Here is a 15,838-nt window from a genome sequence, read left to right as displayed (position 1 = left end):
TGTCAAGAGAAAATATTATTATTACATTAGAAAACAAACAAGTGGCTTGTTTCTTTGGATGACCAGAGTTACTATAGACCCAATAAACAGGAACAACTTGAGCAGTCTAAACATCGACTGGTAATCTACACTAAACTTCTTCCTACCCATGATGCTTTTCATGATGCACCACAAAGCCTCCCCTAGTGGCTCTATACTTGCCCCCCACCCCCCATGCAAAACTGTACGCCCAAAATAATGGCCTCTTGTCCCAACAGAGAAAGAAAAGAATATAGCACAGAGCTGAAGTTGCATGATTATTATGTCACCTAATGCAGTTCTGAAACCTTTCTCTAGTCCAATTTCCATGACCATGGGCAAGGTCATCAGTAGACCTATCTGAACATAGCATCAAACCAATGATGCTAACTGCCAAGTGGCTTTTTCTTTGGCTGATGGTAGGTGGTTTGTTTTCTCAAGACAGAACATTGTAGCTTCTAGGTGGCTTCGACTGATGCTGATGCTAAATTCCAAGTGCCAAGAAACTGATGCTAAACTTCCAAGTGGCTTGTTTCTTTGGAGCTATTAATTCTGTTTTCTCAAGAAGGTTGATCTCGTGTCTTAGTTTGGGACTGATGCTAACTGCCAAGTGACAAATTATTCTGGTAATAGAAAACTTAAAAGTCTTAGTTTGGGACTGATGCTAAATGCAAGTGACAAAATTATTAATTCTGGAGTCACTTTACCTATGGTTTTACTCCTTTTTCTCTCGTTGGAAAATAATGAAAAAATGGGAGAAATCATAGTTATTATATCATACAAAAATTCTTTTTTAATTTATTTTGGTAATAGAAAACTTAAAGGGGGCTAATAAGTATCAATTTTGATGACATGACAAGCTATAGAAGACAAAGTTATAGGAAAAGGGGGAAGAGGGTGAACTCATGCATGGGCCATCAAAACTTGGGGTGCAATTTGGGTGGACCCAACCTGATTATAGACTGACTTAGTCCACAATTTTGGGCTTAGGTTGTGCTTAAGCGCAAAATTTGGATTCCAGATCCAACCTTTTTTAGCCTAGGCTTAGTCCTTCAATAGTCTAAGCCTAGTATGGACTGATTGGCCAATCCAAGACCAAACCAAGACTGAGCCCAACTGGATTGCATCAAATTTTAGTGCAAGTTGGGCCAAATTTGCACAGATCAAGCTTTAATCTTGGCCTTGAGCCTTCGTCCCAATTCTGACCTGGGTATACCTTGCCCAACCCATCCAGAATTGTCAATGCTCACATACATCATGCCTCAAATCCATCAAGTACGAATTTTATAGGATGAACTCTTCATTTGACATTCTAATTGGTGTCTAGTAGTTATAATGGATGTATATACAATTGATGAACTAAAAGTTGATATAAAGATAATCTAAACAAATTTAGCATAAAATATCCTTAAGAATAAACTCTTCTAATTCGAAAAAAAAAGGAATTAACAAATGAGTTCTAAAAACTGTAAAAAGAAACTCCACTAAATTTAGTCGACTAACCTCAAGATTGCTGCCCCTAATATATTTGCAACTTGCTCCGTAGGCACTTGCCCTTCAATTATTGACACAAGGCTTGCAACTATTCCTCATAGCCCTTTTAACTTCATCTGTTAATCCTGTAAAGCTTTGCTTTAATTGTTGAACCTCTTCATCACGATTCATTGACTGAAAAAATAGAACATCAAATTATTTAGAAGATGTGGGATACCTTCCCATGCAACGAATCCTTCCCTTCTTTTCTGGTTTCACTTGGGAGAAAGACGTCATTTTTCCAAGAATTTTGTGTAGTTTCTGAAGTCTCAACCACACCCATACACTGTTTCATGCATTCCTAAAAATTACAATATAACTTATCATTTAATTGAAAGCAAAAAATATAGCAAAAAGGAACAATGATACTTGAAATGAAACAAAGGTCGAAAGAGGTTTCCGGGGAAAACAAAACACATTTGGGCAAGATTATATAAGATGAATTAACACATCAATAGACTATAATATACAAAGATCTATTAATTGATTTAAAAAAATACATACACATATTGTTGCTGCCTTCTCATTGATTATGCTCCCATCTTTACGTGTACGACTCTCAATGTATATTTATGCACGTGAAGGTCGTACCCCATTGTTTTCTTGAGTCTACCATCATAGTAAAATCAATTAAATAATAAATTTGTTAAATTTGCCATAAAATTGATATAATAAAAAAATGAACAAAATAAACTTTAATGCACATATCACCTTCTCCTCAATGAACCTAGGAAAAGATTTTGTTCCTACGCAGTGAGGTTCATCTAGTTTTGCCCGATTTTCCTTGTTTATCTCACTGATTCTCAATAACAATTAGAAAAACAAATTAAATAAAGCAAATATAACAAGAAAACTCAAACAATAAGATCTAGTTATTCCTTTCCTTTGTCAGATTTCCAATAATCAACTAAACGACCCCATTGATCTTTATCTACACGGGAATCAGGAATGTTTGCTTTTATGTCGTCAATAGAAGTATCAGCATTATAACCTCTGGACTTAATCTCACTCTTCCATTGCCTCCACTTAGTAGATATTTCATTATCTGTTAGCTTTTGTCTTCTCAGTCCAACATGGTAGAAATTCAAATTTAGACTACATTTAAAAGTGCAATATCAGTATTTCATTGTATAAAATGTATAAGTACACTACAAGAAAAGGAGTCTCTAGAATTTCATTCAATAAATCCAAAGTGAGTTTTTGTTATTTGATGATCTAAGCAAGCTACAATGCGATAACTGATAAGTAATATGACAATAACATGCAAAGAAATTGTTGGATTTTAGTGCTTTGATATGTGGCTATGCAAAGGCAGGGACGAGAGTTGAAGTTGAAGAGACTTTTAACTACATGCTAAGAGGTCTGGGATCAAACCAGACCTGTCCAAGGTGGGTTTGGATTTGGTTAGGTCAGCTCAAGATGGTATCAACCCAATGAACAACGGTATGTGGTTAATGAGTTGGGTCAGCACAAGGTGGATTTGTATTTGGTTCTATTCATTCAATTTTATTTAAATGGGCCATTATTAGGTCCATGTGTGTGTGATGGAGGACCAGCTCAACAATGGGCGATCACGCCTAGAGAGTCCTTACGTGATCCAACAAGCCCAGGATAATGTCGACAGTTCAACCTGCATTAGACGATGGTGGATATTGGACGGTGGGCGTCAAGTCCAAGTCCTAGTTGTTTTAGTTGTTTTACTTTCCTAGTTATTCTACAAGACTACGCGTATGTATTATAAATACTTCAGTTTCTGAGCTCAATAAACACACAAGAATTTTCTTTGCCATATTTTCTCTCTCAACTAAGGCTACGCCTAGTTTTCGTAAGGCTTCAAGATCGAAGCCGATTCGATCGTCTGGGTGCTTGCATAGTCGGCCCGGTCGAGCGCGTTATGTTGCGTCAGGTGGTATCAGAGCGGGAGTTCGCCCAGTCAGATGGCCAACCAAGACGGTAGCAGTCGCAACCAACCCCGTGACGGAGATCAGGGGTTACAAGCTGTTTGGAGAGCAATCGAAGAGCAGCGCACAACCACACGTAACATTGAGCAGTAGTTGGCAGAGATCGTTGGACAACTGTGGACCTTGTTGCGGGAGGATGTTCCAAGGAACCGGGATAACCCGTACTCAATCGAAGGAGGCGACCACAGTAGACCACTCATCAATTCTATACCCCGACATCCTGTTCTTGATGATGATAGTGACAACAAGCTAGAACTCGGCGTCGCTCCAATTATTTCCGGCGACGGCAGAAACGGTAGGAATTGGCGCAACCCCGACAACTTTAATCCCCGTCGGAATAATGATGAATTTAAACTCAAGGTAGATATCCCTACTTTTAGTGGGGATCTGAATATAGAGGGCCTTCTGGATTGGATCACCAAGGTCGACCATTTCTTCGAGTACATGGAGATCCCGAAAGAAAGAAGGATGAAATTAGTAGCTTTTCGACTAAAGGGAGGAGTTTCTGTCTGGTTGGAACGAATGAGGGAGACTCGGATCAAAGAAGGAAGAGGTCCAGTTCGAACATGGAGGCACATGAAACAGCTAATAAGAGGTAGATTTTTACCCCCTGATTATGAGCAGTATATGTTTGAATCATATCAACGGTGTGCACAGGGAACAAGAAGCGTAAATGAATACACATCAGAATTCCTGAGATTGGCTGAACGTAATCAGCTATCTGAGAGTGATAACCAGCAGGCAGCCCGTTATCTGGGTGGTTTGAGACCTGCTATCAGAGACAAGATTGGCGTCCAGATGGTTCTCAGTGTGCAGGAAGCAAGGAACTTAGCTTTGAAAGCTGAGTTAATGTTCCAAGACCGGACCCGAGGCGATAACTATTGACGGTACAGTGGGAGCGACAACAGACCGACAGCAGTCGACAAGAGCAAATCAGCCCTAGGAGTACAACTCTCCCATCCGCCGAATACAGCTAACGCCAGTAAGGCCGCCACGGGAGGAAACACTCGAGGCAACACTTCCAACCCTCCTAAACCCAATAATCCCTATGCAAAACCTGCTCCTTTTAAGTGCTTCAAGTGCAATGAAGTTGGGCATAGGTCTAGTGACTGTCCCAGAAGGAAGACAGTTAACATGGTTGAGAGGGGGGAGGAAGAAGATGTTGACAATGAAGTATGCTGTGGACCTGACGGAGAGGACGAAGAAGGTCCCTATGAACATGAAGAATACACGTGTTGTGAGGAAACTAATGCTGTCCCAAAGAAGCAAAGATACCACTCAACGACACCAACTGTTTCGCACTAGATGTACTGTACAAGGTAAATTATTTGATTTAATTATTGATACTGGCAGTCAGGAAAATATTATATGCAGGGATGTGGTACAGAAATTACAACTACTTCCTGAGAAACACCCGAACCCATACACAATTGGGTGGATCAAGGAAGTCGGCGGCGTACGAGTAGAGGAACGCTGCAAGGTCCAATTCTCCATTGGTAAGTACACTGATGAGGTATATTGTGATATTGTGGATATGAGTGCTTGTCAAATTTTGCTAGGTAGGCCTTGGCAGTTTGATGCAGATGCAAAACACCTGGGTAGGAAGAATACCTACCAGCTCAAAAAAGAGGGTGTACGCTACACCTTATTACCCATGGTAGAAAAGAATACCCCAAAAGCCCCAAAGGCAGTGGAGAGAAATTTCCTTACCATTACCCATCACCATGCTGAATTTGTAAAGGAATGTAAGGATACCCTCGAAGTCCACTTGTTGGTGGTAAAGGGAGAAAGCATGAATGAGTCACTGGAGAAAAACAAAATTCCAGTGGAAGTAAAGGGACTCCTTGATGAGTTACCTAATGAGGTTCCACCCATGCGAGATATCCAACATCATATTGATTTTGTTCCTAGTGCTAGTCTACCTAATCTACCACACTACAGGATGAGTCCATGAGATCTTACGGGAGAAGGTAGAAGAATTATTAAGAAAATGGGCATATTTAAGTCAGCATGAGTCCTTGTGTCGTACCAACATTATTAACACCCAAGAAAGATGGGAGTTGGAGGATGTGTGTCGACAGTAGGGCCATTAACAAAATCACTATTGGCTACAAGTTTCCCATTCCCAGGCTGGACGACATGCTAGATCAACTTGATGGAGTTGTAGACTTTTCCAAAATTGATCTCAGGAGTGGTTACCATCAGATTAGGATCCGTCCCAGAGACGAGTGGAAGACAGCTTTCAAGACTAGAGATGGACTGTTTGAATGGTTAGTCATGCCCTTTGGGCTAACCAACGCACCCAGCACCTTCATGAGGCTAATGAATTAGGTACTGCGCCCTTTTTTTGGTAAGTTTGTTGTGGTATATTTTGATGACATCTTGATTTACAGCAAATCTATCACTGAGCACCTAGGACATATCAGAGAGGTCCTGAATGCATTAAGGGAAAACAAATTATATGCTAATTTAAAGAAGTGCACTTTCATGAGCGATAATTTGTTGTTCTTAGGGTTCATTATAAGTAAGGATGGAATTTAGGTGGATGAGGAAAAGGCGAAAGCCATTAGGGAGTGGCCGACCCCATCAAACGTCACGGATGTAAGACGTTTCCATGGGTTAGCAACTTTCTACAGGCAATTTATCAAACACTTTAGTAGTATTGTAGCCCCCGTCACTGAGTGTTTGAAAAAGGGAAGGTTTCAATGGGGAGAAGAACAAGAACGGAGTTTTGCTCTCATAAAAGAAAAATTATGCAATGCTCCTGTCCTTGCATTACCAAGTTTTGACAAACTATTTGAGGTTGAATGTGATGCCAGCGAAGTTGGCATATTGGCCGTATTGTCCCAAGAAAAGAGACCAATCGCCTTCTTTAGTGAAAAGTTATGCGAAGCCAGGAAAAGTGGTCCACTTATGATAAAGAATTCTATGCTGTTGTTAGAGCACTGAAAACCTGGGAACATTATTTAATTGCTAAAGAATTTGTTCTCTACACCGACCACCAAGCTCTTAAGTATCTCAGTAAGCAAAAACAGTTGAGGAGTGACCTGCATGCAAGATGGTCTGCTTTTATTGATAAATTCCCCTACAAAATTGTGTATAAGGCTGGACAGCAAAACACAGTGGCCGATGCTCTAAGTAGGCGTGTAGCCCTCATCAAGACTCTCAGCATTGAGATAGTGGGCTTTGAATGCTTGAAAGATCTATATGCCAAGGATGAAGACTTCAAACAGGTGTGGGAAAAGTGCATAAATCGACAGCCAGCAGGTGATTTCTATATTCATGATGGGTTCCTTATGAAGGGAGAACAATTGTGGATCCCTTGCACCTCCCTCTGCGAGAAGATCATCAGGGATCTACATGGGGGTGGATTAGCAAGACACCTCGGGAGAGACAAAACAATTGAAATAGTCAAGGGACATTACTACTGGCCTAAATTAAGGAGGGATGTGACCACTATTGTGAGAGAGCTAAGGGACAGACCCAGAATACTGGCCTCTACATGCCTTTACCTGTTCCTACTGCAATTTGGGAAGACTTGTCCATGGATTTCGTGCTGGGCTTGCCAAAGACTCCCCAAAATATGGATTCCGTCTTCGTAGTGGTTGACCGATTCTCCAAGATGGCTCACTTCCTCCCATGCAAGAAGACTGCGGATGCAACAACAATAGCTAAGCTATTTTTTAGAGAGATTGTCCGTTTACATGGGGTACCTAAGACCATCACATCAGACCGAGACACGAGGTTCTTAAGTCACTTCTGAATGACCCTGTGGAGATTATTCGACTCATCATTGAATTTCAGCAGTACGGCTCATCCGTAGACAGATGGACAAACAGAGGTGGGGAATCGGACCCTAGGGAACTTGATCCGTAGCATCTGTAGGGAGAGACCAAAGCAGTGGGATTTCGCCATAGCACAGGTAGAGTTCGCCTACAACAATGCAGTTCATAACTCTACAGGTAGATCCCCGTTCTCAATTGTTTATATGAAGGTACCTAACCATGCGTTGGACTTAGTGAAGCTACCCAGGGTACCCGGCCTCAGCACTTCTGCAGAACAGCTGGCAGAATAGATCCAGTTAGTGCAGGAAGCAATGCAGCAGAAACTAGAGTGAACCAATGCCAAGTACAAGATTGCGGCTGATAAGCATCGTCGGCACCACGTGTTTGACGTTGGAGATGAAGTTATGGTGTTCTTCAGAAAGGAACGCATACCCGTAGGGAAGTATAACAAGCTACATCCTCGGATGTACGGTCCATACAAGATCATTAAGAAAATCAACGACAATGCTTATGTCGTAGACTTGCCAGATCACATGGGTATCTCCAAAACATTTAATATTGTTGACCTTCATCGTTATTTGCCAGAGATGACACTTGCCTATCCCAGTCATGACTCGAGGTCGAGTTCTTTCCAAGTGAGGGAGAATGATGGAGGACCAGCTCAACAATCGGCGATCACGCCTAGAGAGTCTTTACGTGATCCAACAAGCCCAGGATAATGTCAACAGCTCAACCTGCATTAGATGATGGTGGATATCGGATGATGGACGTCAAGTCCAAGTCCTAGTTGTTTTAATTATTTTACTTTCCTAGTTATTCTACAAGACTACGCGTATGTATTATAAATACTTCAGTTTTTTAGCTCAATAAACACACAAGAATTTTCTTTGCCATATTTTTTCTTTCAACTAAGGCTACACCTAGTTTTCGTAAGGCTTCAAGATCGAAGCCGATTCGATCGTCCCGGTGCTTGCATAGTCGGCCCCGGTTGAGTGCGTCACGCTGCGTCAGTGTGGCTATAAGGGAAGTGAAGCAACAAAGCTCTCTAAGGGAATCTTCTGCATTTTGTATAAAGATTCCAAAAAGAGAAAACAATAAGAGCTTTAAAGGGGAAGCATTCTCCAGTAGAATGCATGATATAAATGGGAGGATTGAAAAAGGAAGGGAATACCTATGGTAGGCAGGTGGAAAAACCAGAGTTCCCCCTCCTTTGAAAGCATTGTATTTGATTATAAATATGCTTATTACAAAACCGACCAGAATTTAAAGTCCTTTTAAGGATGGCATGGATAATTGTAGCCATAGTTACTTCATTTGTGGTTCACTTGGTTTGGATTCAGGTTCATAATACACATTTCATGTTCATTAGATGAATCAGGTTCATTTGTTCGTTTTTTGTTTTAAATTTGTACAGTACAACATCCATCAACCATCCGCATGCACACTATCATAAGAAGATTATGGGTCTGTTTGGCAAGCCTTTCTAGGTACTTCTTTCAACAGGCCAGTAGACAAGAAGATGTGCTGAGCTTTTGGGGTCTTGTCTTCCAAAATCAAGACCATTTGGTTCACATCATGGTCTACCGTTCTGTTAAAAATCATTTGGGAAGGTATTAAAGGAAATCTGTGTATGAGTCAAGAGAGATCACATAGTTCTGTGGAGTACATCACATCACTTGTAAATCTGTGTATGAGTCAAGAAAGATAAAGAGAAGCTGTAAAAAATCTTCTCATAGATGAATCTTTGGAATCAAAACAAGGCCTGCAAATGGATCTGATCAAATCAGATTTAAGGTAAATCCAAATTTGGTTTGTTTATATTCAAATTTGAATCTGAATTGCAATCAGATATTGAACACCATTAACAAAATTAATCTAGAATTTATTAAAATATTATATTATTAATAAAATGAAATAAAACTGACTTTGATATTATCATGAACTAAATATAATGAAAAATAAATTTTATAAAACCTGAACCGATAACTCTAGTAAAAGTACAACATTCAAACTAAGCATATACATTAAAATCTAGTCAAATTGGAATATATCAGATCGAATAGGGGCAGATCTATATTCAATCCAATTGGAATTCTATTTGGTTCAGCTGTCTATCTTTTGAGATCAGTGTATATCTATTATTTTTTGCTTTACACCTCTTTTGTATGTTCAGTGAGTACTTACAGTCATAAAATCTCTTTAACCATTATAAAGCACAAAGAAAGAATAGTACAATTAAAATTTGAAGAAACAGAAAACAATAAAGGAGACCAGATTTCTGTGTGGTTCAGATTGTCAGTCAACATCCATGAGATAAATACCCTAGGCTTCATTTTGTTCAGTGTAAACCTATACCAACTGTAAATTTTACACTGAATTCAGGTTTATACATGTTTATTTGTAGCTATGGGTCAGTTTGGGAAGAGTATACAGTTCAAAAACAATGAGCCTTTGATTCAGATCCCTGTCTGATGTGAAATAAGAGTATACAGTTTGGAGCTTAGATTTTGATAAACTCTGCTTGAATTCCAAGTTCATATCTATGTTTAGGAATCCAATTCATAAGAAGGCTTGTTTTATATTTTATGAAAAGTATAGTATATTTTTGTAAACATTTTCCTATTATGCATAGAAAAAAAAAACACTTACCAAGCATGGAGAATATTTTTATAGTATTAACAAACAAAATAAAAATTAAAAAAAAAAATGTCAAACCAAACTTAAAGCTTAAGCATCATAACTTATCATACCTCAACAATTTTTCTCATTGCTTCTTTGTTTGCATCTGGCATGTTGCGCCAAGATATATAGTCAATGGGTGCCATATTAGACATCCTTACCATAGTTCCAATTAAGTGAGTAAAAATGGTTGCTTCATTACCAATTGGTTGCCCATCTTCATTCAACTGAACAACAATGTGTTGCTCTCGAGGCAAATCCCATATATCTGCCATACGTGTTTTGCCACAAGTCTACGAAAATCATATATAATGTTAAGATTGCATTAGTTTATAAACTTTGCAAGAATATGGTAAAAAACTTATGATTGCCATCATATATACCTGACATGGCTGGTGAGATCGCATCTGTTTGAAGCTACTCATCCGTTTCGGGTTGGGTGTGGACACAAGATTGAGCGGAACTAGAATGAATGTTAATTCGTTTACGCTTCGCCATTATACAAACAATAAAACTATTACTGCAATAAGAAAAAGAATTCAACTCAATACAACTTCCAAAAAACCCAATAGTCTAATGGAAAATCAAATTTCAACCAAGAATTACATAAAAAATGAGTGAAAGAGGCAAACAAATTATTCTGCAACTTAATTAATTACCTTGGATCTCATGGCAAAAATTAAATTTTTTTCTCCATACTTGCTAAAAAAGAGCAAACAACAATAAAATCCTCAAAAGATACTTAAATTTGGGGAAAAAACCAATTAATCACTATAAGTCCGTTACTTTAACTGTAACTATTTAAAATTAAATAACACTAACCATTAATTCAGCACCAAAACTAGATTTTTTGGAGTTACACATCAAATATAAATAATCAAAACATTTCTTCCTCAATTTCAGCATCTTCTTCATCCTCATCCTCCATCTGCGGTGTGACATTGAAGCCATCACCATCAACTTCATCTCTAATCCAATTTGAAGTGTCATTTGCAACATCAAAAGTGTCTTCAATTACTTGCTCATGCACTTGCTCTCTATCAACAGAAATCTCATCATCCATGTCATATACATCTCTAACTTTTGAGGGCATGGCAACCATCCAATCTTAGTTTGTCTCATCTTTCACATAGAATACTTTTCTCACTTGAGACGCTAATACAAAAGGGTCATCAAGCAAATCTTCACCAATATGTTTCAAATGTGAGAAATTTACAAGTGTGAAACCAAACTTATCTTTCTTGCATCCTCTATTGACATCAACCTAATCACATTTAAATAATACAACTTTGAACATACCAGAGTAATTCATTTCATTGATGTCTGCTAATATACCATAGTAGCTGATCTCTCCTTGAATAGGTCGTCTATCTCTTGCACTAGCATAACTCATTGAATGCACAATCACAATGACTCCACTATTCTGAGTTTTCAAGAACTTCTCTCGTCTTTTTGTATGAAACCTAAAACCATTTACAATATAACCACTGTATCTCCTTGCCACATCACAAGGGCCATGGGCTAGCCACCTAAGTTGGTCCGTAACTTGTTCATTCCTTTCTTGATCCAACCGTGCTACCTGATTTATATTATATAACATGTCAATATAATCCAAATTGTTTAAATAATATAACCAACTTTATACTAGATAATACTAACCCGATCACGAAACCAATCATGAAATGTTTGACCCTGAATCTTATCAATTTCATATGGAGAAAGACGACGTGGACGACTTTGGGCCTTAATAGATGCCTCATGTTGTCTACACATGAAGAGTTGTATAAGAATGATAATAATTTATGATCAAATAATCATGCATTTCATTATATCACCAAGATATATAGATAGCCTTACTTTCGAAATGGGATGACTGCACCAGTATTGAATAAAACATATCTATGTGCTTGTATCCATGTTTTCTTGTCAAGATGGATTTTTGAAACTCTACTTCTCTTCTTCCCCTTATATACGTTGCACCTTCCTCCCTAATGGCCGTCCTGGAGTGGATAAAATAGAAACCCCCAAGAATAGGTTAATAGCATCCTCATTTTGTGTTGGTCGATTAAACCTTGTCCCAACCCCCGATAAATACCGTGAACAAAATGTTAAGCATTCATTCGCTAGATAGCCTTTTGCAATGGATGCCTTTGGATGGGCTCTATTACGCACATAAGACTTAAGAGTACAAAGGTACCTACCAGAGCACAGGTTTAAAAGTTTTAAGACAAAAACTAATATAACAAAGGCATATATGGTTAAAACTTAGGAAATATAAGACACATTGGATTGTACCTCTTAATGGGGTACATCCATCATAATGTACTGGACCATCAACTTTAGCCTTAGCTACCAAATGAATTACCAAATGTACCATAATGGTGAAAAAAGATGGAAAAATCTTTTCCATTTCACAAAGTGTTAAAGCAATCCAAAATTGTAGTTGCTCAAGGTCTTGTACATGAAGAACCATAGAACACAATTCCTTGAAATTGCACAAATCAATGATAACCGAGCTTACTTTATCGGGCAAATACCCTCGGATGGCAATAGGAAGGAGCTTGCATCAAAATATGGCAATCATAAGATTTAAGCCCAATAATCTTTCGTTGCTTAAGCTATACACACCTTGAAAAATTTTATGAATACTCATCTGGAGGTTTCAATTCCTTGATGACTTTGCGAAAATTGTCTTTTTCCTTCAAAGTCATTTGATAGCAAGCCCTATCACTACTAGGGTACTTTTTAGGGTGAAGCACACTTCTTATACCCATTTCCTCAAGGTCAAGACGTGCTTTGTAATTGTCCTTTGTTTTTCCTTCCTGGTTCATCAATGTCCCAAGAACATTGTCACACACATATTTTTTCTATATGCATCACATCAAGATTGTGACGCATTAGATTATATTCCCAATAAGGTAATGTAAATAAAATGCTTTTCTTCTTCCATTGTTGTGCCCCATCCTTATTTCTATCAATTCTGTTATTTTCATAGGTAAATGAGATGGCTTCTAATTGTCTCAACACTGTAGTACCCGATGGTCTTGAGTTCCATCGAAAGATTTGACTATCATACCGAAACTTATGGTTAGGATCTAAGAATCTACGATGGCACATGTAACAAAATTTTTGACCACGATGCAACCACTTTGAGCTAGTTTCATATCCACAAGAAGGGCATGCATACTACCCTTTAGTACTCCAGCCAGACAAATTTGCATATGCTGGAAAGTCACTAATAGTCCACATTACTGCTGCATACAACTGGAAAAAATCTTTTCTTAAGGCATCAAATGTTACGGTGCCAACTTCCCAAAGCTCCTTCAACTCTTCTATTAAAAGTTGCAAGTACACATCCAGGTTGTTTGTAGGAGAACTTGGGCCAGGAATAAGCAATGAAAGGATGAAAGAAGGTTGCTTCATGCATGACCATGGAGGCAAATTGTAAGTGATCAATATGACTGGCCAAGTGTTATGAGTAACACTCATAGTCTTGAATGGATTAAAACCATCACAAGCCAACCCTAAGCGAACATTGTGAGGATCTGAGGAAAAATCAGGATATTGAGAGTTAAAATCCTTCCAAGCTTTAAAGTCTGTAGGATGCCTTAATAGTCCATCCTTGGTGCAGCCCTCTTCATGCCATCTCATGTCTGAAGCTGTCTTTGAAGACATAAGCAATCTTTGTAGCCTTGGTTTCAAAGGAAACCAATGCAAGATCTTTGCACCTATCCTCTTTTTCTTTTGATTAGAAGATTGTGGGTCATCTTCTACATGATATGGAGTTGTTTTCCACCTTGACATGACACATTCAGAACAAACTTCTTCATTTTCTTTGTCATTCCAAAACAACATACAACCTTTAGGGCAAGCATGGATCTTTTCAAAGTGTAGACCTAGACCTGAAATGAACTTTTTTGTCTCATAGTAAGAGTGTGTTAATGTGTTTCCCTCTGGAAATGCATCTTTCAACAACTCTAGCAACATGGAGAATGACTTATTACTCCACCCATGAAGGCACTTTATGTGATAGAGATGTACAATGAAAGAGAGCTTTGTGTAGATCTTGCAATTTGGGTACAACTTCTTTTCGGCATCTTTGGTAAAATCATTAAACTTTTGTGTGTCACTCCCTTCATTGGGTTCTTGAACATGATGTTCTCCATGCTGTGACAAGTCCTCTTCACCTAAATTCATATCATGATCCCCCTCTGTTGTAAACATGGGAAAAACATCATGTAATAAACCATGCATATCATGCTGAAACCGCTCTTCTTGCTCACAGGTTCCATTAGTAGATGGAGATGCATCAAAGGACTCCCCATGCATAACCCAATGATCATACCCTCTGAGGAAGCCATCACATATTAAGTGATCAAAAACATCCCCTCTTGAAAGCAAGCATGTGTTAACACATTTCACACAAGGACCTAAGATTCTCCCATCTTTAGATGACCTCTCAAATGCAAAATCTAAAAAACTTGTGACTCCTCTTATGTATTCTTCACTCCATCTTGATGAGTGACATATCCAACATTTATCCATTTGATAACAGTGAACTGAAACAATAATATGGAAGGAACACAAGTTTTAAGCATTAACTAACACCTTCTAAACCAAAATATAGAAATTATATGAAGGATAGAAGGAAAAAAAAAGAAAGCAAAAATTGGGTGTTCATTGGCCCCTCTTGGCCCATTTTCAGAATGGCCTATTTTGGCCCATTGGCTTAAGAAGCTATCCCGTTGTTGCATTTCCAATTGACCCACTGAGGTCTATTCTTGGCCTATTTTGGCCCATCTTTGATTTGGCTCATATTAGCCTATTGATAGCCTTTGTAACCAACCAATAAAGACTCTCTCTCTCTCTCTCTCACACACACACACACAAAGCAATTGAACCATTAAGATCATTTCATCACTTGTAGTTTTGTCAAGTTGCAGTTTTGTCAAATACATGAAGATTTATTATCCCCATGTGTTTAAAGGGGTGTGTTAGGGAATAAAATAAAGTTATTAAGATAGAGTTGAGGCTTAATGATAAGGTTGAGATAGATGGAATTTGAATTGAATTAGGATAGAGTTTTATTTTTACAAGAGTCTCTTACCCTTCTCTATTTAAGTTTGTAATCTTGTTATCAATAGTAATGCAATCTTTTCAATTTCTCTCATATTTTAGATTAGGAAAAGCTAATCTTCTCTTTCACCCTAAAAAAAATTATTTTATCCACTAAAAGACAAAAAAATAAGTTATTCAGCTCAACAATAGATGTTATCTAAGGGTCAAACATTAGGCTCCTTAATGGTTGAATGAAGTTAGATAGAGCACTATTTCATTGATTGAAATTTTTGTTATTAGTTATTATAATAATTAAAAAGATAAAATCATTCATCTTTCAGTTCAACAACTTCAATTGTTATTTAATTACTGCAATTCGAATTTGACTCGAATCTCACATGACTTCGTGGATAAAATCCATTTGCATCCCTGATATTTTGAGAATCAGAGATGACCACACCAAAATATATAGATTTTTGTATGTGATTTTGAATCCAACATTTTCTTTATTCAGTTTTGGAGACAACTCATTCAATTTAATTCATCGAAGTTGTAGGCTAGCTCAGTTTTGATTTGGACATTAACTGGTTTTAGAAGAGAGAATTGGGATTGATGAAGGGATTTTTTGGGCCAAATCCACCCTCATCAGGGATCAAATCCTGTTGTCACCAGAGTTAATGGTTACAAGGATGAGCAGCTCCATTTGAGCTGGATTTCTGCAATCAAAATATATACACACAATGTATCCATCTATACATCAGTAATATCTCTTGCACATATATGTGTGTGCTTTTAGCCTCGTTA

At 38.1% G+C, this 15,838-nt stretch overlaps 1 protein-coding gene and 1 long non-coding RNA gene across 2 annotated transcripts; both read right to left on the bottom strand.

Moving 5' to 3' along the window:
• Positions 1 to 1,759: 1,759 nt before the first annotated feature.
• On the bottom strand, positions 1,760 to 2,362 carry LOC148802767 (uncharacterized). The gene is made up of 3 exons (XR_016081975.1): positions 2,263 to 2,362; positions 2,056 to 2,160; positions 1,760 to 1,852 (listed from the first exon to the last, which is right to left on the bottom strand). It is a non-coding gene; the product is annotated as an uncharacterized LOC148802767 (long non-coding RNA).
• A 10,800-nt stretch (positions 2,363 to 13,162) lies between these two features.
• Positions 13,163 to 14,521, bottom strand: LOC148802766 (uncharacterized). The gene has a single exon (XM_088897983.1). It carries the CDS (start codon positions 14,519 to 14,521, stop codon positions 13,163 to 13,165), a length of 1,359 nt encoding a protein of 452 aa, XP_088754109.1.
• Positions 14,522 to 15,838: the final 1,317 nt, after the last annotated feature.

The sequence above is a fragment of the Nelumbo nucifera genome, chromosome 2, assembly GCF_055504915.1.
Source record: "Nelumbo nucifera cultivar China Antique chromosome 2, China Antique-T2T, whole genome shotgun sequence".
Lineage (NCBI taxonomy): Eukaryota > Viridiplantae > Streptophyta > Magnoliopsida > Proteales > Nelumbonaceae > Nelumbo > Nelumbo nucifera.
Note: the sequence above shows the minus strand (reverse complement) of the source record. Positions and strands in the feature narration are given on the sequence as shown.

Excerpts from the sequence above, each read along its gene's own strand:
- LOC148802766 (XM_088897983.1), bottom strand. The coding sequence starts at position 14,521 with ATGGATAAATGTTGGATATGTCACTCATCAAGATGGAGTGAAGAATAC.